This window comes from Poecile atricapillus, chromosome 3 (genome assembly GCF_030490865.1).
Source record: "Poecile atricapillus isolate bPoeAtr1 chromosome 3, bPoeAtr1.hap1, whole genome shotgun sequence".
Taxonomy (NCBI): Eukaryota; Metazoa; Chordata; class Aves; order Passeriformes; family Paridae; genus Poecile; species Poecile atricapillus.
This window is the reverse complement of record NC_081251.1, coordinates 79,655,166-79,677,056: the sequence shown is the minus strand read 5'-3', so window position 1 is coordinate 79,677,056 and position 21,891 is coordinate 79,655,166. Positions and strand designations below refer to the sequence as shown.

At 37.3% G+C, this 21,891-nt stretch overlaps 1 protein-coding gene across 7 annotated transcripts in view; it reads left to right on the top strand.

Annotated features, from left to right (window-relative positions):
- Positions 1-599: 599 nt before the first annotated feature.
- Positions 600-21,891, top strand: part of FEZ2 (fasciculation and elongation protein zeta 2) — a 36,544-nt gene continuing 15,252 nt past the window's right edge. For 6 of the 7 annotated variants that reach the window (XR_009277300.1, XR_009277297.1, XR_009277298.1 and 3 more), the window contains exons 1-8: positions 600-887; positions 2,415-2,523; positions 5,556-5,672; positions 7,114-7,258; positions 9,898-10,166; positions 12,920-13,000; positions 17,068-17,143; positions 19,354-19,419. Coding sequence is in view for 3 of the 7 variants with exons in the window: in XM_058835987.1 (XP_058691970.1) it covers positions 652-887; positions 2,415-2,523; positions 5,556-5,672; positions 7,114-7,258; positions 9,898-10,166; positions 12,920-13,000; positions 17,068-17,143; positions 19,354-19,419 (1,099 nt within the window). In the remaining 4 variants the exon portion in view is untranslated. The remainder of the gene's footprint in view (positions 888-2,414; positions 2,524-5,555; positions 5,673-7,113; positions 7,259-9,897; positions 10,167-12,919; positions 13,001-17,067; positions 17,144-19,353; positions 19,420-21,891) is intronic. The other variant, XM_058835990.1, reaches the window with a different exon arrangement.

Genomic DNA, 21,891 nt, shown 5'->3' with positions numbered 1-21,891 from the left:
AAGAAAATTAAAGGAGGCTCAAACCGAATCAGGAAGTTTAGCAGAGAAATTTCCTGTTACGTAGTTTAGGATATCAAAAGATCGTGGCTGCTCAAAAAATACAAGAGAAAAAAAAGAAGCCAATCCTAAACTATTGCGCCTAAGGCACAATACAAAGCTAGCAAAGGGTGGGCACCGGAGTCACGGTGCTGGTAAGAAGTATCTCCAAATCTTTTTTTATGCAATTCCTGCATACTTGGTGACTGAATGGAGGCATCAATGATAGTAAGAAAAACAAATTTAAAAACGTACTGCAAATACTCTGACCACGGCAGAGTCGCTGGAACTGGGTGACCTTTAAAGGTCCCTTCCAACCCAAACCATTCTACGCCTCCTGCCCGATGAGCCAACCCTACTCGGTGCGGAGCTGAGTCGCTACGGACACCGCTGTGTGCAGCTCTGCGATCGCTGTCCCAGCCCAGCCCAACCCGCCCGGTTCTGCGATCGCTGTCCCAGCCCAGCCCAACCCGCCCGGTTCTGCGATCGCTGTCCCAGCCTGGCCCGGCCCGGTTCCGCGGGCGCTGCCTCAGCCGGGCCCCGCCCGCCGCGGGCCGCAGGGAGCGCGCGCCGCCGGGAGCGCGCAGCGCCGCGTCCCCAGCTGCGGTGGCGGCTATGGCGGCGGCGGCGGCCTCGCAGCGAGACCCCGGCGATTGGCAGGACTTCTCGGGATTCCAGCCCTCCGCGGGGAGCGGCCCCGAGGCTGTCTGCGACAAGGGCGGCTGGGACGGCGGGGATCTCGGGGCGAAGCTGTCCCTCTGCTTCGAGCCCCCGCAGGCCCGGGCTGGCGGCGGCGAGAGCCGCGTTCCGCTACGGCCGCTCACGGAGCAGAGCGCGCTGCAGGACGACGAGTGAGTGCGGGCCGGGGGGCGCGGAGAGGGAGCGGAGGGGAGGCCCGGCCCGGCCCGGCCCGGCCTGAGGGGACAGCGCGGCCCGACAGCCCTGCCCTGCCCTGCGAGAGCGCTGCCCCTGGGCCTTGCCGAGCCCGGCAGAGCTTGTGGGCTGCGGGAGCGAAGCCTTTCCCCGCCCCCGCCTACAGCCGGGAGCCGCCGGGCTTCGGCAAAGGGGCTCGTTCGGCCTCCGCGGCGCGGGTTTGACGGGGAGCCCTCCGGCTCTATCCCCCTGACTGCCAGGGAAGCGTGCGAGCATCCCAGAGCTTCTTACCCCGCCGAGCTAGCGAGAAGTACTTGTTCTGAAGTGCAGTGACCGTGGTTAGTATTTGTATTGCTTCTTGCAAAGTGCCCACTGTCTCAGTGCTTGAAATTAAACATGGGAAGTGCAGAAAGCAGGCAAAGAACGAAACTGCAGCTGCAACCGCGATAATTTTTTGGGTTTTTTTCGCCTGAGGAGTAGAGTCTTTCTAAGCCATGCTGCTGTACAGTTTTTAACATTATTTTACTATTATTTCTATTTCTTATTTTATAGTAAATTTAGTCAGCCTCATTAAACATGCTGCAGTCATACTTTAAAGTAACTAAACTGTATGTCATGTTGTAAGAGAGGAATAAAAAGAAAAGCCTGTTAGCAAAATACTAGATCTGTGGTGTGAGCAGCGAGGTAAGTTCGGTGAACCATGACTCACGTTGGGCAGTGATGAGGCTCTGCCTGCCTCAGCCTTTCGTCTGACCTCTGTGAGCCTTAGCTAGGAAAACATTCCGAACATCCACCCACAGCAAAGCGCCTGGAGGCAGGGCTTGGTTGGGGACTTGGGGAAGCGGCCTGCTTACAGGGCAGCTGTGCTGTAAGACTGAGCTGCTTCACCATCGTAGGTCTGCATGGGCAAGCCTCCAGGACAAGCCAGAGAGGATGTACACTCTAGAAACAGTAGACTGACCGAGGACAAGAGTGATGGGCTGAGCTCTGCAAGAGTACTTCTAGAAAAAGATTAATTCTTCCAAAATTTTAGTCTGATCTCTGCATTTTCGTTATTCTGTGATAAATGGAAAGGAAAAAAAGAAAATATTTGGCTCAGAATTTGCTATTCAGCCTCTGCTAAACAACATTAGGAATGTAATTTATAGCTCAGCTCAAATTTCATTGAAGGAAAGGCTCTTCCACCCCCAGAAAAGATTTTGTGTGTAGTTACATAATTAGTATAGGAACTGTCTTCGTTTATTGGATATTTTTTCACTGCTGTGCATATTTATGTTGTTGTTAAACTAAGTTGTTTAACAAGGGAAGTAAATTATGTTTATCAAAAAGCATATTCTCATAGATTTAAAACACTAAAAATATTATCAGTAACTTGCAGATGAATATTTAGGGAGGAAAATGCAGTTACTGATAGAGATACATGATCATTAGGAATAGGGTTATTGTTGATTCAGTTTCTGCTTGTTTTGAGGTCTGCATTTTTGCTCCCTTATTCTTTTCTCCAGGATTTGGAATGCCTTGACTGATAATTATGGCAATGTGATGCCAGTTGACTGGAAATCTTCCCACACCAGAGCTTTGCACTTGCCAACACTGAATCTTTCAGAAAAAGGGGTAAGTTCTGATTAGCAGAAGTTCCCTCATTGGATCTTTGATACTCAACAGGGAACTAAAACTGTTTGAATTTGTATAAAAGAATGTTGTTATTAAGTGGCTGAACATTTTTTTAGTACTTGCCATTATACATGAGAGCTTTTTAAAAATCAAAGAACCATTGATGTATGTTTGCATCTCCCTGGGTTGGAATAACTCAGGGTTAGCTTTAGATGACTCTTCATTAGAGCCAGAGCATGATAGAGGAAAATGTAAAATGAGATACTGTTTCACATAAAATCTTCCTGCTATATGATTCATGTTGAACACTGATCTGGGTAAGGAAGGAGAAGTAGGAGTACTCTGATTTCATAAATCCAGTGAGGACTTTCTAAAGTTCATATAATTCCACAGTCAGATGGCTTCTTTAACAAGAAAGGTGGCCCAGGAGACACTGAAGTGCAAGAGTTTGTTGTTTTCCTTATTTAAGAGTTAGAATAGTTCTCTGGGGCGGGAAGAGGGAATTAAGAGCTCCAGAGAGGTTTATAGAAAGGGTTGTCCTCTGATGATCTTAAAAGTGGATTAAGCACTTCAGGAAGAAAAGCTAGGAGGAATTCCCATCTCACAGTTTTCTGACAAAACTAGTGGCTTGTCTTTAAACAGTGAAGTTCAGTGATGCTGTAAAAATATCTGAGTGCATAACCTGAGAATCAGATAATGCTTTGGCTTCTGCCATCCATTAGATAATCAACAGATGCTTTTTACTGTGACAGGAGAAAAGATTGTTCTGCTGAAGGGGATACTTTGGGGTTCACTAGAGGAAGGTGCAAATTTGGAATTAATTTTCTTGATTTGAGTCTCATGGTTATCCCTTGAATTTGACTTGTGTTTCTTCTAATTTTTATTGAATCCTTGTTCAGATTTTATAAGTGATTTTAGAGTAATTAAATTCTTACATTTTAACTAAAAATACAACCCTGCCATGCTGTGACCTTGTGTCAGGGAAAAATCAACTAGAAGACTAATGGATTTCTTGATAAGGAACTAAGTATAATACATAAGAAAATGTTTCATATAGTTTTTGTAAGTTATCTGCAGGAGGTTAGGAAGAAAGTACATAACAAAGTGTGAAGTAGTGTTGCTGGATTAGAAAGAATCTTAGGTATGCTGCCAGTAGAGAGAAAACCAGTTCATGGATGAATGTATCTCAAGTTTTTTCATCTTTCACTCCACATGGCATGCCTTCTGATGTGTAAAGGCTGTGGGGAGCGTTTGACATACTTTTCTTCTGCTGCTCTGTGTTCAGCACTATTGCTGGATATGTGACAGCACATATGGATCAGCTAGTATCTTGTTTTCTCTTCCTTACAATGAAAACTAACAGCTAAGCAACACTTCCCTGATGCATGCATTTGAAACTAATAATATGCTACTGAAATTGTGCAGAAAGCACACAAGAAAACAATTCCTGTTTTAGTAGGGAAAGATACAAGGTCAATAAGACTGATTTGCCTGATCTTAGTTCCTTCACATGACAGGTCTGGGCACAATTTTTTACATCTCTGACAGTGAAAGAAGTAGCTGGATGGAAGTGTTGTCCACAGTGGTACAAGGAATGGGATTGAGCAATTCCTTGTTTGTTTTGTTTTGGCTAGATTACTTTTAAATAGGTCATTCCCTGGTAGCAGGAGGACAGAAGGAGGCATAGAGTGTGGGTGGGTGGAAAGCCAGGTGTTCCTTTTAGTCCAGATTACAGCTGATGCCATTTTTGGTGGTTTATTAGTCTATATTATCAAAATATATTTGAAGGTCTCTCAAATGGAGATGTCAGGAGGGAAAGCAGATCTTCTAGATAAACTGTTATCCTTGCTTACTATCCCATCATTGTTGTCATATCCTGTGTGCATGAAAAGGTATTTGAGGACAGCGGACATTTAAAAAATGTGAAATTGGAGTGTATCTGTGTAGTAGGTGACGAGAGAGTCATAGTGGAGCCTTGCCACTTAACATTGACTAGAATTCAGATTGTGGAAGAAAGTGGACATTCATTCTGAGGGCTGAAGAAGTGCAAATTGTGTGATTTCCCCTACAGATGGTCTATCTGGGGATAGCAGTTGCAGATTCAAAATGAATCTGAAAACTATTAAGTTTTCTGAAGAAACTGAGAAAACTGGAGGAATTACAAGAAAAATTAAAAACTGGTACTGTGAGATCAAGGACTTTGTATAGCCAGTCATGATGTTTGTAAATTAGCCCAAAGGTCAGTTAAAGCAGTTGAGCTCAAATGGCAGATATTGGGGGTTTCAGGTTTGAGGAGCTTTTCTAGGCTGGAATCTAGTAGTAGACAAAGTATAGAAACAATTTTGTAAATAAACCAGGATGTATCATTGTGTGAGAGTAAAATATGCCTGACTTATTAAGGAGAGGACTTGTGTCTCTTAGTGTATGTATATCTTTGGTTTGAAATTATGAATATCATTTAGTGGTATATATGGGAACAGTGTTACTTCTCTTTCTTTCTGAAAAGATCCTGAGATATTCAGCAACACATTTTTTTTAATAATCTGGCATTCTGATATCACCATTCCATATCAACTCTTCTCAGCTTGTTTCCATGTATTTTATTATGTGACAAAGTGGAACCATAAAAGCACTTAAAGTAAGAGGTTTGTGTAACATTAGACACTATAGGCAGTTTTTTCACCCCACATAGACATTTTTCAATCTTCAGTTAAGATCTGAGTATTTACTTGACAACCTCACATGTAGATATCTGCATGTCAGTGTGTATATGGTCTTTATATATGGACTTTATTTAACAACATTAAAGATTGACAGCTGTTTTAACTTTGTCCAGTTGCAGTTTTGATTTCATTTTCCAGGCTATTTGACAGAAAGAACTATTGATTCCATTATTATGAACCAAGATTCTGTTTCATTCTTAAAATTCAGTGATTGTTCCCCTTTTGTTTTTTGTACGTTACATGCATTTTATACCCTCACATTAGGGGTATATATATATTTATATAAATACACCTTTTCATGTGTTTAAGGTAAATGACAACTTGAACCTTGACTTGTCAGATGATGAAGAGCTGAGAGAACAGTTGGATATGCATTCTATAATTGTTTCCTGCATCAATGAAGAGCCACTCTTCACAGCAGAGCAGGTAAAATGTTCAGCAGACAGTGTTGTTACTGTAGAATGTTTTTTCCAACTGTTATTATTTTTCGTTGTTGTTCTTGCTCCTCACTGTATCTAAGCTTCTTGGTTGTTCGTTGTTTAGGGTTTTAATGATGTGGGAGATATCATTAAGTCATTCAGATTTGAAAAGTGTTTCAGTACTTCAGGTGAGGTTGATAGTTCAGGTTCTTTGAAGTCTTTGTATATTTCTTACCATGAATTAGACAGGAATGCTAGTAGCATTAGCATTTAATTTAATTTAGTAGCTAATGCTACTAAATTAAATATATGTGTTAAAAAGAAAAAATATTTTCAGAATCGTAGCGGTATGGTAGAGTTTGTAGTTTTCCAGCATGACTGTGTGGCAGTTCATAGTTTCACAGGGCTTTGTTGTTAGCAGGAATTCTTTGAAGTTTTTGCCTAACATGAAGGCAGATCAGTATTTCTGCTACTATAAGCTTTCAAATTACTTGGTATCTAAAGCCTTCAAATCCGTGGATTTACTTCAATTATTTTGAAAATTGCTCGTCTGAGTAAGGTTAATGAGAGTAAGGTCTATTAAAATCCTGCTTTAGTAAGCAAACAAATAATCTACTTTGTTGTTGCTTAAATGGTTAAGCAATGGTTAAGCTGTGAACTCTGATGAACAAAGTTATTAAGAGTATGGGAGATAGGACTGCTTGAACTGCTGTAGCTCTTTTTTACTGTGAGTTGGATCTCAGCACTGACTACAGCCTTTAAACTTGTAAAAGTTGCTATGTTATTTATTTGCATTTAGCCTGTAGAAATGTGATAATTTACGTGATATAAAGTAAGCTATCTATGCACAGAATTTCTGTTGTCGTACTTTCTGTCTGGCTCAGGTCTTATGCCCAGGGATGCAAACCAGCTTCAGGTTATGGTGGATCAGTTCAAAACCTTCTCACAAGCACAGTTGATTTTTAGGCTTTTCTGAGGGGCTTTTTGGTTTTTCAGAGGGTTTTTTGTGAGGTTTTTTTTTGTTGTTGTTTTTTTTCTTTTCATTTTGTTGTTCTTTTGTTGGAGCAGGGAGGTGTGTTTGTTTTACATAGAAAAATGTGGTGAAATACGGAGTAGGTGATTTTTGTTGTTGTGTCTTCCTTCAACTGAATACTCAGGAAAGATACTCCATCTTACTCTTTTATTTAATTCTCTTAAGCAGAATCATGGGTACCTTCATAGAGAAATAGCCCTGTAGTTTCAACATGCTGCTTGTTATGCCATCACCAATTGACTGTTACAAGGTGTGATTATGCTCAGAGAGCAAGGATGGGGAGGAAATGTCAGTATGATTTTATTGATCCTCTTCCATCCACTCTTGGTGGTAGTTTCATCTTTCATCCAGCTTTGCTTCAAGTTGCAAGCTCTTCATATAGGAGGGTTTTCCTAAGGGTTTTCATTTTTCAAAGGTGATTGAAGAAATAGAGGAAATGATGCAGGAGTCGCCTGATCCAGAAGATGATGAAACGCCCACCCAATCAGATCGGCTCTCTATACTTTCCCAGGAAATTCAGACCCTCAAGAGATCCAGTACAAACAACAGCTATGAAGAGAGTAAGTGGTACTTAGTTTGTATTTTTGCTCTTATGCTTATTGAAAATAGTTTAAAGGGTAAGTTTGCCATGTGTTTGATTCTTAGTAAGTCCTTCTTATGAAATATCTACATTCAAAAATATTTTCAAAATAATAGCCTAGATTTAGTACATAGAGGACTTACCTTTGTCGGCTTCCTTATGACTAAGAGCAAAAATAAGACTTTATAGAATTTCAATTTAAAGCAAATATTCTGAAGGTTGATACAGTGGAATGAGTTTCCTTCATGGGTAAAGTGGTAAGTTGGTCATTTTCTATTAAACGTCATTATTTTCTGTAAAGTGAGACACTTTCTTGATGCCAGTACACTGTTTAAGCTAAAGCTCTTGAAAGCTATTGGGTAAATAAAGCTGTTACATACCTTTCGTACAGTTTCACTGATTGCAACATATCTGGATAGACACTAACACAAAAATAAGGCAACCATTTATTTTTTGCCCCAAAAAGACCATGCATATTTTTCAGTCTTCCCTTTCCATTCCTCTTCAGAAAGATTAAAAGTTAAAAATGTCCTTCATATCTTCTATACAGATGAAATCATCTGTGCTTCCCTATACAAAGGCAAAGGAGAAATTAGATGAATTATTTAATTGTAGTAGGTTGAATTGTATGCAAAAAAAACTATGACTAATCAGTTTCATGATGGAAAATTTTGTTTAATCTGTGCAGTTGTCAACAAGAATTCTAGAAGGTTGTAGGGACACAAAGAATATTTGATAGATGATCTTTCTACTTTGGTCTTTCTTTAAAAGTTTGGTGCTTTCTTTCCTGTAGTCTGGATCAGCAGTGCAAACTCTGTAGAAGATTCAGAAAACTGGCCAACCTCTTGTGACATGACTTAGAGCTTCTGCTACATTTCAGATTTATGGAAGAGATTCCAACCATGAAAATGGTCTCTTAACTGTCTCAACACATAAATTTCAAGAATGTGAAAGCAAAATGTATTGTGTTCAGCAAGGCTTCCTGCTTTTCTGACAGTTCCATATGTCTTAACGTTTGTAGCTAATCAAGCTTGATCGGTATTTCATATCATATCTGTTTTGCTTTGCCTCAGGAGTCCATCTTGTCTGTTCCATCTTTACAGTTTAAAGGTCAGTCTCGACCAAATAATGCTTTGAGTTATTTTGGAAGATAATTTAACTTTGCTTCACCAGTTTCTCAGAATCTGCTTTCATTTCTTTCAGGTCACTATTTTATTAAAAGCTCTTGCTACCTATTTTTAGTGTGTGAAGGTGCTCCAGAATTGGTCTGCATCTCTGGAATTTGTACAGGTTTTTCCTAGAAACTGTGGTTTTTGTAAGGTAGATCAGAGATTTTCATTCATTCAGATTCAGAGCAGGAAATCACTTGCATTTACTTTTTTCTTGGGTAAGAAAAGGCATACGTTAAGGCAGTCCAAAAATAAATCTCTGGTTACACAAGTGAGTTCTTCAGCCTACTAAGTTTCAGTCCATGTAGTTTTCTGCATTTGAATTCCTCTGTCTCCACTCAGCTGCATTAGCTGAGTATTTCCTATGTAGCCCTTTCAAGACTTTGATAATGACAACTGATCTGTCATCAGTCACGTCTGCAGTTGGGTAACCTACACCTATGTTTTTAGAAAAATTGTTTTTTAGGCTGTGAAGCTGGTTCTTAAGTGTTGGTATTCACAAGTGCTCTCTCTCAGTACTGTTACAGTTTTTGAACAGAGTTTAAGGCCTAAGCTACCTTGAAAAACTGTGGCTCCTTTACAGAGAATTGTCTTAACAGGTTTCATTGCTTTCTCTTCCGTTAAGTAAGTGACAAGGAGCTTTTGCAATCAATTTTCCCTGCTGTAATTTAAGAGAAAAAATTCACATTTCACATTCTACCTTTGATGCTTCTAAGAGCTACACTTTTTTGTAGTTTGTGGCCTTATTTGTATTTTTCAACACTTGTCTGTAGGAGCTTTCCCTAAGAAGAATTCTGGTAGACACAATATTTACTAGACTAATTCAATGAAACACAATAATTGCAAGCATCTACGCAGTGTCCTTAAACAGATTGTACCTGTCAGTGTAATCAGCACTAGCTGTTTCTCAGGTGCCAAATAAGATTATGTTCTTTGACACAGCAACTGCTGGGACTTGCCAGCTTCCTAGGTGTGTCAGACCTAAACAGGAACAGAACGCGATCCCCAAAGATCTGCTCACTCTTAACCCAAGCAAGCCTCAAAACATTTTCTTCATCATAATTGCACTATCTGTAACACATCACCCAATAGTTCAGAAAATACAAAGGCCTTTTCCTGCAAACACTGAGTGCAGAGGAAAGTAATAGTTTATGGTTGTGTCAGAAGTTTGGCACTTCCTTCAGCTTTCAGCATGAACTACCAGCACATTCTTCATATTTGCAGATTATCTCAGATTTCTCAGAAGTAAGAAACAAGTTTCACCATCTTTTTGTTGCTAATCTTGTCACCTCTGGAATGTGTTTATTCCTCTAGGAATATTGTTTTGTTCTATGTGGTTTTAGAACTGAATTTTTTGTTTTGAGAAATTCCAGAGTACATTTTTCTTGTAACTCCCACAAGTTTTCTCATGTTTAAAATCTTGACATATTTGTGTATGAACTACTTTTAGGAGTGAGAAGATTGTCCGTTGCTGAATTAAATGAGCTGCTAGAAGAAATTGAGACTGCAATTAAGGATTATTCTGAGGAACTGGTACAGCAGCTGGCTCTACGAGATGAGTTGGAGTTTGAGAAGGAAGTGAAAAACAGCTTCATTTCTGTCCTCATTGAAGTACAAAACAAACAGCGAGAACACAAAGAAACGGCAAAGAAGAAAAAGAAGCTGAAAAACGGTAGTCCTCAGAATGGCAAACAAGAAAGAGGTCATATGCCTGGAACAGTAAGAAAATTTTTATAAGTATTTATACATTTAATATTATTTTTTGGTTTTTTCCGCTGTGGGAAGTAGTAGTCCTAGATTATATTAAGATACCTTGTGCTCCTGCTTCCATGCCTTCATTCATAAACAAGGCTTAAGCTCTTTCTGTTGAGAGTTATTTTTCACAAGGTCATGTATTTTACTCTTCTCATATTCGGAAAAGATTTTTTTCAACTGTTTGCAAATTAGCCTGGAACTAGCATACCTTTCTTGCAAAAAATACTGTCTTTGGATGTACTGTTCTGTGTTCTGTTCTCAGTAGGCAAATTAATTTACGTATTTGGTTTCACTGTGTGAATTTTAGCGTGTGTTAGTCTTGCAGGAAATTCAGTACTATTGTTGCTGTAGTTGCACTGATACTTATTGATCATGCTGGTTTCCAGGTAGGAAAAATGTGAATGTCTTACCTTGGATCTCCTAACCTGTGGCAGAGTTACTTCATTCAACAAGTGACAGGAAGGAGGCCAAAGGTGTGGTGCATGTGTACAGGGAGGAGATAATTTGTTTTATTCTCTACAGAACATAGCAACAAAAAGAAAAATGTCTTTCAAGTAGAGTTGGATAAGAAGAGTCAGAGAAATTAGGTTATTAGCTTGTCAATTCAATTTTTCTTTCTTACCTGTCTAGTATAATTTAAAATTACTTAAATGAGATATTAATGTTTGAATTTCTTAGTGCTTCTTATGGGATGCAGAAAATGTTTTGTAGGTCTTGGCTAAGTCCCAGAAAGAATGCTTCAGTTCAACATCAGAAGGTTTCAGGGTTTGCTTTTCAAATGTAAGGAATAAACATTTATAATGGAATATTAATACTTCAGAATTTATTTCTAAACTTGCAAGCATAAGGTATCTGTTATATAACCCAAATAGGGTTCTGATCTCATCTGTTGAATGAGAGATGTTTGTGTGCATAGCTAAGTTTTAGTGAACTTAAGAAAGTATACGTCTGGAAAACAACACAAAATTGTCATCCCTTTACAAGAACACAATGAATAGTTCCTTTTTCCTTCCCAGTCATGGAAAACCAGAAAGGGATGTTCTGCCTAGAAAGAAAAAATAATTTATTTGTTTTGAAACTTAAGTCAAGTGTGTCACAAACTCTTCTGGTTAGTTTAAAGATAAGAAACTTGAATGATACTTTTGGGTATAACTTACATGGTCCCAGGATAAGACATTTTCATATTTGGTCACTTCAAGATGCAGATATGTTAGGTTGCTTTCTAAGAGGGATTGAACAGACTAGCTCATAGGTGAGACTGTAGCTGCATGTAATTCCTTTGAAAATAGATTTCATTGTCATCAAGGACAGATTTGAGAGCCCTCTCCCAAAAAGAGCTGCAAGGTTCAAGGTTCCTTTCTTCAACAATCCTTTTTTCCTTTTTTTTTTTTATCTGAATGGCTGAGAATGTGCATACAGATAGTATGTTCTAGTAGCTTTGTGAAGACTGAGTTTCTGTTAATAAATCATGTATTAATTGGTTATTTTGTTAACTACAATGAAGTCTCATTTAAATACAATGATGGGAAGTAGAGTTAAATTGTCATACTCTTAAGAAAATGAATTCTTCTGTACATTCTATAACTGAATATAAAAAAAAAAAAATAGGTATTAATTTTTTTGTCCTTATTATCATCTTTGGGTAAATCGGTTTCTTAGAGTTGTAAACTTTTTAACTCTTCCACAAGGGGAAACTGGGAAGCAGTTAAAAATAGTCAAGTCTTGAAGATACCAGTTCCTTCAAGTAGGATATCTTAAAAGAGATAAGATGGCTTTGGCAAAATTTATGTCTTTACTGACCTTGTGTGCTTTAGAAGGTAAAAGAATAATGTATTCCAGCACATTTTATTCTTCTCATATAAATAAATACATTCAGATAAACATGCTGAGGTGTTCTCATCATACTGCCCTGTGTCAGCAGCTTGGCTGTTTCTTCTTTTTATGTTCATGCCACTTGCTGATTTTATATTACATCCTAAACATCAAGGCTGTTTTGAATTTTTTTTTTTTATTTTTTTTTTTTTTCACTTCTCCAGCAAGCAAAAGGGATTACAAAATTCAAGGAAAAATGTGTAGTTGAATTATATACTGCTTTTTCTTTACTTGGATTCCATAATTCCATAATTCCATGTAATGGAGCTTGAAATCAATATGGGTGTATTATTACCTAATTGTATATATTTTATGATTTTACATAAGACAGGGAATACTCATTGTTGCTTCAGTTGTGGAAAAGGAAGCATGAAAGCATAAAAAGTGGTGCTTTTTAAAGAGGTGGAGCTGAAAATGGCTACCTCTGAACAGTGTTTCTAGTACATTCTTAAGATCTGAAAAATTGGTGTCAGTAGTGTCTCTAAACATACATTGTTCAAATGTTAGAGGGGATTTTACTGTGAGCTGCACTTTGAAAAATGCTATTTTTTTCCATTTCTAAATGAAACAGACATAAAAGGCAAGTCTCCATTATCAGGTCTGGAGTGTGAAGATTTTGTTTGAATAAATTTTGATGTTGAAATTCTGCTTAACTGCCATTATAAGGTTTGCTTTTTAATTAAAAAAATTAAGTAGGTGAGTGAAGAAATAGAAATGTGCTGAAATACACCTTGGAGCTTGTCTTTGCCATTTGACTTTCAGTCCTGATAAATGCTGATTAATAGTCTTCTGAACTTTTCTCTGTCCCTTTTTTTTTCTTTCTGCTATGTTTTCACTACTTTTAGCGCTTCAGCATGGAAGGGATCTCAAATGTCATACAGAATGGCTTCCGCCACACGTTTGGAAACTCGAGTGGAGAGAAACAGGTGCTGGGCTATTTTCTCCCTTTTTTCTCATTCTTTGCCTGCACTTCTGGTTGGAGTTGAGATCTTGAAAATTGACAGTAGCTGAAGATAAATGCTGAGACAGGAAAACAGGATAAAATGCTGGAATCTCTGCTCCCTCCCTACCTGAGGTTTCTGATCAGCCTACAATCTCTTTCTCTCCTCAGCAGCTCAAGAGATTCAAGACTTGATACCCTGATGCACTAGCTAATAACCCGTATTTTGCACCCCAGACTAAAAGTCTCTTTTAGCATAATGCATGCTTTAGATACACTGCATGTCTGTAAAAATCTAATAACCAGTCTAAGAATGTGTATCAGGTTAGATGCAGTGTTTCAGCCTTCAGCATTAGCAACTTGCATAATGAAAAAAGCTTTTATTTTCTTCTTTCTTCACATGTTCAGAGCCGATACATCTAAAAACAGAGTAGCATCTAGAAAATGTATAGACTGTATTGTGTTTTGCCTTTGAAAACTGCATGATTTTAAAAGTAGCCAAATATGTACAATGCAGATTACCAACATAAAATAAATGAGCTGTAGGCAAGTGTGTGTCTTTTCATTGTCTAAATATTGAAATGTAGAGCAGAGAGACAGCTTCAGTAAGCATAATATAGACGTTGTGTGTACCTTGGAAGCAAGATTCTTATGCCTTATTTCAGAGTAATAACTTGCCTGCTGTTTCAGATCTGTAGTATTTTATTAACTGCATTCTGAATTTTAGCGAACTGCTAATGCTTATGCTTTTGTTTAGTCTTACAGCACACTACAAAATATTGGTATTTAACATTATTTAATGTGCACCCACTATTTTAGTTTATGTAGTTTTGTCAGAGAAGTCCATTAGAGGTTTTTTTACCCCCTGGTGATTGAGGTAATAAATTGACTGGTAGTTTAGAAGTCAAGGCTGATTAGGCTTTTGTCTGGAAGATGAGTGTTGTATCCTGCAGAGGAGTTTGGGAGGTAAAGCAACTCCTCTCAAGTCATTCTGTAATCATGAGGTTCGAAATCAAAGACTTGCCTGCTTTCTCAGGCAAGGTATGTGTGTGAGATTTTATGAATACATTGATCCAGTTATTTGTTTGTCCTCAGCTTTGGGGATCTTGAACACATGCTCAGAGCTTACCTAACAAGAGTTTTTATCACTCTGCATTATCACAGTACTAGTAAAGCTGTAAAACAAAACAGTGTGCAGTTTTGTTTTTTGGGGTTTTTTTTCTTTGTTATCTTTACCATAAATTACAGCTGTTTATACCTGTGTCTTTAGGATTTTTAAATATCATATCTTTTCGTAAAGTGAGCTAATGCCACCCCATCATACTTCTGGTTAAAAGACTTTCACTATCTCCTATGTAGACATAAGTACCATATGTTAAAAAAACAGTGATTGAATAATTCTTCCAGCCATGTTTGGAATTAATTTACTAATGTATCTTTCTCTATATCCTTATGGTTATGGGGGGGTTTATTCCCCTTCCTGTATCTTAAAGCAAATCATGGAAGTAATATGAACTTAAAATAAAATACAGAGTAGAAAGGTAGAGAAGATACCAGCTCTGTTATGATTTATTCCTGGAAATCAGTTTTTCTATGGCATTTGTTTTCTGTTTTGAAGGTTTTTGTTTGATTAGGATTTTTTGTCTCACTACCAAACCCTGTCACTGCTGCTGAGATACTGGTGTAACCTTCTAATTGCAACAAGTTTCAAAATTGAACAAGTATCAAATCTCCAGTTTCTTAATGCTGCTGTCACAATATAAATTTGAGAGGTTTTTTTCAGGGTGTCATTATAAACTCACATTCAGCTGTTTTCTGCTAGCAGGGAAGAATTAGTTAGAAATCTGGAATTGTGATTAAAGAAAATGCAAGGACAGACTGTTTTTTGTGTACCTTGGAAGCCAGAAGATCTACACATAAGGTTACAACATAAAAAAGTTTGACAAGTTTGTACAGTTATTTCAGAGCTCTTTTCCATTTGTTAATTTTAATGGTGTTTACCACCTACTACCATCTCATAGTGAGTGCTTCCCTTTTTTAAAATCTTAGTCCCATTTTCTGTGCATGTGTTTGAGACATAAGTAAAAATTACTTAAGAGATTTTCACCATGTAAACAGAAATTTCCAATGAGAATTCCCTGTTCCTATCTGATAATGTAGTCAAAAAAAAAAAAAAAAAAGATATTGAAATGTTGGTAACTCTTTCTGTGATCGTATTTCCAGAAGAAAATTCAAGACAGTCGTCTTCATTTTGATTTCAGGCATATCAAACACTTTTCGTAGGTGATGAAAAATTGCAGTGGGAATTGCTGCTTTATCATGTCATCAAGTCTGCCTCAAAAATTTAGAGGTCACAGCAGATTTAACACTTGGTCTTGTCAGTACGCTACACTTCAGTCACTCCTTCATTCTTTTTGTAATATGTTATCCTTCACACAGCAATTCAGGAAATGAGTTTTTATAGTGCTATTATAGAGACTGATTGTACAGCTGCAAAGTTGATGAGTAGAAGGAAAGTATTTCTGGAAACTAAGAAATTCCTTTTTTTAATTGCTACTGTTAGAGAGGAAAAATGGAAGGTGAAGTTTACAGGAGAAGGGAAACAGGGTTAGTTGATATTTGGTACATTTTTGAAATATCCTGGTATTTTATTGTCCTGGTAAAGGATAGAATGCCGGGTAGTTCTGAAGGCTGGAAAAGACAGCCAGAAATCTGATTTCTGTGTTGGTAGATCCACTTTCATCTCTGCCATTGGCAGATTCGGCAGCCTTATATCTAGCTATTGATTCTGGTAATTTTATTAAGAGCGCAGTTCTCTGGTGATACTTGTTGGTTTCATCTCCTGGAAAGAAATTGGAAATTGATTGTTTCCTGAGAAGAACTGCATACTTTTCTCTACTGTGCTGAGTGGACATGAGGAAATGCTGAAAGAAAAGGAAGGGAGAAAAGCACCCCATGTTTGCAAAAGGTCTTGGGGAGGTGTCAGGACCACCTGTACAATTGGTTAAGTGTGGCTGAGCTGAGTCTGTTTGGTTTTTAGGCAGATGATGTGGTTGGGCATGAGGTGCGTGATCCTGCTGCAAACATGGCAGTGGTTACAGCTGCATGTGGCAGCCCTCAACCTCCTTCTGCAAAATGCAGCTCTTCACCATAGGCTGAGTTACACCTGACTCTCGCTGAAGGGCTGTTACCAAGGAGAGGAGGACACCTTGCACCTTCTTTGTAACGTGTTTTCTGCTCGTTGCCTGGAGAACTACCTAGATGTCAAACTGAATGAGACATTGAGGGTTACTTTGCCTACTGCCTTGTAGCTGTAAAACCAGAATAAAGTTCCTATTTCATTGTTAAAAATTGACTTCAGGGAAATTTTAGGAAGCTTTTCCATTAGAGGAAATTCCAGCTTTTTAGTACTTTTGAAATTCTAACCTCTTTAAGGAGAATATGCATTCATATAGGTTGCAAAGCAAGATGTTGCCTAAAAGGCATGTAATAAAAGACCAACAGGGTTATGTCAAGAATTTGAAAATTAATCATAGTTGCACAGCAGGTATTCTTAAAAGATTTAAGAAATTTTGTTGTGCTTTTTTTTTCAGCAGACAAGAATTAAAGATTTCAGTAAATAGAATTAAAAAGAAGTTGGTTTGAAACTATCTGTTAGCACACTCAACTATTAAAACTGATAATTTAAATCAAACTCCTTATTCTGGGGTATTATGTTTCATTAGGCTTGCCTTGTTCTTTTTGGTTGCAAGTGTATAGCAGCAGAAGGTGAAAGCCATCTGTTTCCATTTTCACCTAACTGTGGGGCAGCATAATTTTCTTAGCAGAGAGGACAGTTAGCTGCATGACTTCTATTGGCCACATAATTTGGAAAAAAAGAAAACTTGGTTTCTGTGATGAAAGCTCTGGGATAGAAAGGTAGAATCTTAATCTATTCTGAAATATGATTATTTGTGGCTAGCTATTTCAATTGCTACAATTTTTACAAAATAAAATGCAAACAACAAAGTTGCATGAAAGGACTATCAAGTAACTCTGTTTTTCATTTGACAGTACTTAACAACCGTCATTCCTTATGAGAAGAAAAATGGACCCCCATCTGTTGAAGATCTTCAAACATTAACCAAAAGTGAGCATATGAAATTCCCCTCGTATTTCCTTTCCTCGTTGTATTTCCAGTTGTGGCTGCTCAAAGCCAATGAATCCATCCAGTTCTCTCTTCCCCCTTACCCTAGGACATGTATGTAAAGATGCACAATTTTAACCACAGATTTTGGCTGGCTTGTTTTCTGAGCCTTTGTGTTAGGTTTGTTTCCTAGCTGTTGTCTGAAACTGTGAAGGCCAGAAACCTGCATGTATCAGGAAGTAAATGTTCCCACATTTTGATGTTGGCCACATGTCATGCAATTTGGTCTTACAGTGCATGATATAACCCTGTTTGTTTACATTTGCTGTGCTTTATTGAGGTTATTGTAATGACTTTGACAAAATGGAATGCATATAAAGATATTTAGGACTAGTTCCATAATGATTGCAGAATGATTGCAATTGACTGCCTTTAAAATAGCCTGCTTCTCTCTGTGGTTTTGGTGGGGGGATTTTGGTGTTAATAAATTTTGATAATTAGGAATTCTAAACCAAACAGTGTTTTGATAATGCCTTGAATTCCCCATTCTTCATGCTTTTTTAGGCCAAATCCTCAAAATAATTATAAGTTCTAAGTCTTCTAGTTGGTTGATTTTATTGGGCACTTGTTTTTAAATTCTAGTTTGAATAAAACAAGGTTGTATTTTAAAAAACTTACTTATTAAGGTGGTTTAATACAACAGAGCATCTCTAGGAGTCAATAGCATCTCCTTCATTGGGCGTTTATAGGAACAGATTAAAAATAGATAGTAGAGTGCATCAATGCATTTGATCTGATCTCAGTGGAGAAACTCACTATGTCTTAAGGTGATTTTCACCTGTGATTCCACAGGTGGCTGAGGGGTGGTAAAAGGCTCATTGGTTGTTTCCTGGAAAGAGAAAATAATTATATAAATCCTAGAGTAAATGAAATGTTTAAGTAGGAATTAAAGTTCCCTTTATTTTTCTACAGTAGGTAGCCTTAGGTGTTAATTCATACTTACTTTGTGAAAAAGGATTTCTCATTATATGTTTATTCTTGCAATGAAATTTTATCCTCTTTCCATATTTAAATTTCACTTGACACTATTAAGCACGTGTTAAAGCCTCTTGAGAACATTTTATGTTGTTTAATGGTTTATTAACAAAATGTCTTGCACAAACACATTGTAAAGAGTATTAACAATATTGATTTCTGTGGGCTGGTTGGAACTTGCTCCTGTGAGTCAGTTGCAGATTTGTGACTCCCTGTCTCCGGTGTTGTTAAGGCAGGCAGTAAAGCAGGTGTCTAGGGTTGTTCAGTTGTTTTTTCTTTCAAAGCTCTGTATTACTGCATGACATAGTTATGAACACTAATGTTAACATAACACTAATGTCTTACTTCAATGTAAAAGTTGAAATAAAATGTGTTATAATTTGAGTTTAGAGTCTCATATGAGGAATTTGGAGTTTATTAAATATTGTTTTTCAGTATAATTTTGTATTTTTGCTTCTTTTAGTCATGTCCTGAGCACTTTATAAAGAATAGTCATTGTTTTTCTTTATGTAGCGACAGACGGCCTTATATGTGTCCAGTCAAGCTTGTCCATGTATTTTCCTTCTTCAGAAATAGGCGAGATGGACAAGATCCACTCATATATGTCACAAAATGGCATTTTTATATTACTGTAAGTTAATGTCAAATTTAGTCATGTAGTTAAGATTTTTCAAACCTATAGCAGGTAACATTCGGCATTTCTTGGAGGGAAAAAAAGCACCACCATATTTCCATAGAGTCATTCATGGCATTTTTTACATTATTTGAAGTAATGATTAAAGATACTAAGTAATGGAGCATACTTTACTGTCCTAAGATTTCTAGCCCATCAATAGTTGTTAACATACTTTAATTTTGGATGTCGTGACTTTCTTTTGGTTAGAGTTTTTTATAGGGAAGAGGTGCTTGTTGTTTTTATGACTGATGGCATTTTACTATAACATTAACCACATGAAATGGGAGTCTTGCATCCATGAACTATAGAGCTCAATGAGAATTACAGAGGCAAAGGATGGGGAGGATTTGATGTCTCATTGTATCTTCTCATCTTTCAGTTAAGAGATTTCTTACATCTCGTAGTAGTACCTCTGTGAGTAGCTGGAACTGCTCCAATGTACTTCTTTTAAATGTTGTGTTTAATTTATGACTAAATATCTGTGGTTTTTTTCATACTTTAGTTCTGCATGCCATGAAAGAGGATAGCGAGAAAGTGCCAAGCTTGTTAACAGACTATATTTTAAAGGGTGAGTATGCTTCTCAGCAGAGATTTTATTTGATTCTAAATTAACTTAATTTACATATAACGTGTATTTGAAAATAGTGATCCTACAGCATTCATGAATTATGTTGCCTTTCAATCAAAATTCTCATTTATGTTCTGTTTTGTCCAAGCATTCTGAGCATACAGTTCATAAATAAAACATGTTTATTTTATTTGTGTTAGTGAATATAGCAAACTGCTGAATGACATCAGCAGGAACAAAGGAGTCTGGCTTATGAAGTGAAGTGGGTATAGTTAAAATCTTCCATTGTAGAGTTTTTTCAGTAATTGGAACTCAAACTGCTCATGGTAATAATGCATTTGCTATGCAAAGCGCTTACAGCTTCATTTCTAGTGTTACCTTCTGATCAATAATAATGGGTATTTATTTTACTTATTACACCTTCTTCTATTATACTTCTGTTATATTTCTACTATACTTCTACTATACTTCTATTATACTTCTATTTTACTTATTATACCTTCCATTGTTTTAGAAGTTTTTGTATGAGTCATTTATTTTCCAGTCTTACACACTGATTGTGTTTAAAGAATGTCAGACATTGAAAAATACTGTTTGCCTTAGCTTTAAGGAGTTGTTCCAGGTAGTTTCGAGGTTGATAAATTATTTTAAAATGTTTTTCATCTGACTTCATTTTTGCCTAGATCTTGCTAATGCTTGTGTTCTTACTTAATTCTTGGCATGTGATACAATTTTCTTAAGTGTTAAAAGTTTAGCAAATGCATCAAACTCCTGAGCTCTGAACAAATACCTGTACAGAAGGGTGATGGATGCCATTTTGTTTGCCACCAAAATGTTTATAATGTTCTGCTTTTCATACGCTGCAAAAGTTTTATTTTTCTTTTGGTATCATGTCTGATCTTTTTTTCATATATACTGTCTTTTGACTTAACTCACTCTATATGATTTTTTAAAGGTTTTTGCATTTCTTACACAAACTTACAGTCACTGTCATAATCTCATCTCACAGATATTTGAAAGTACTTTCAGGTTTAAGTTATGGATGACATATAGTGTGCTTCATTTCAGAAAAACTGAAAAAAACCATATAATATTGTGGTAGCTCCAACAGATTTCCTATTGAAAGAGATCCATTTCTAAGTTTTGCATAGGATTAAAGAACTGCCACATACAATAAGAAAGCAGAGATCCTTTCAGTTGATTCCCTTGATTTTTCCATTGTTTACTTGTTCTTTCTAAAAATTCTTCCTAGATTAGACAGGTGTGTTTGCATGTGAACCATATAGGATCATGGTCAAGGGTTTTTTTAGTGGTGATGACCCTAAACCATAGTTTTGTGAAGCAGAATCTTTGACCCAAGAAGATGAACTGTTGTCAGTAATTAAAACTGTTTGCTTTTCATATTACATCTGGTAGTAAGTGACTGGATTTAACAGTGCTCTTCACAGTGTCTGCTCTTACTTTTAGATGTAGCTATCCAGAAGAACTTTCAGATTACCGGGATATTGAGAAGATACTGGCAGCTTAGAGAAGTGGAGAAATATTTTTTAAAAGCAAAGAAGGCTTATAAAAGTAGATTACCTGAATATATGAGAGGATGATCTAGGACGCTTGAACTGAAGTTCCTTCCTGCCTCTTGTATGCTCATTACTTAAAAATCACCAAGGGTGTTCTACTAGTGCAACAATTGCAAAATCATCGTGCATTGAGTGTCTTGGATCAGACAGGTTGTCCGTCATATGCAAATGCTGGTATCTTTAAATTGTGGAACACAAATTGTGGGAACATGAAGAGTATCACTCACATCACTCATAGGGAAAGGAAAAGGCAATTTCCCCCCAGCTACCACTTCCTCAGTGAACAGAACCAAGCCTTTCTTCATCCTGTGTAGGTTTGTGTGTTCAGTGGCAGACAGTTGTGAGCACAGAGCTAGTGAGCATAGAATTTTACTCTTTCTGTCAGTACAGCCGTAACTAAGCTTCATATGCTATGGTCATATCATGTTAAATATTTATAACTCAGCTAACAGTGTTACCTTGTACTGTAGATTTATTCTATGGCATAGGCAGTCTTCCAGTTGGTTCTGAGGTTGTAACTTTTGCTCTTTTACTGCCACTAAAAGTTCTGGCCTGAAACTCCCGCAAGGCTTTAATGGCACAAAATACTCCCAGCCACCACTCTATTGTCTGGACATTATTTTTAAAGCTTGTTAAGAGGAGATTGACTGAATTATTTACAACCAGTTAGATCAACTTTCAGCTAAGCGTTAATACCTGAAATTCTAACCTATTTCTTAAATTCCAAAATAAAAAGAGTTACCTACTGTTTGAGGATTCTGCTCTCTTCACTGTACCTTGAAGAAGATTTCAGGTTTAAACTTGTTTTCTGAAAGAAGTTCTGAACCCAGTGGTATAATCCATATGGTATAGTGGTAATTGTATTCATTTGACACTGAATGGATTTTATTGCTTT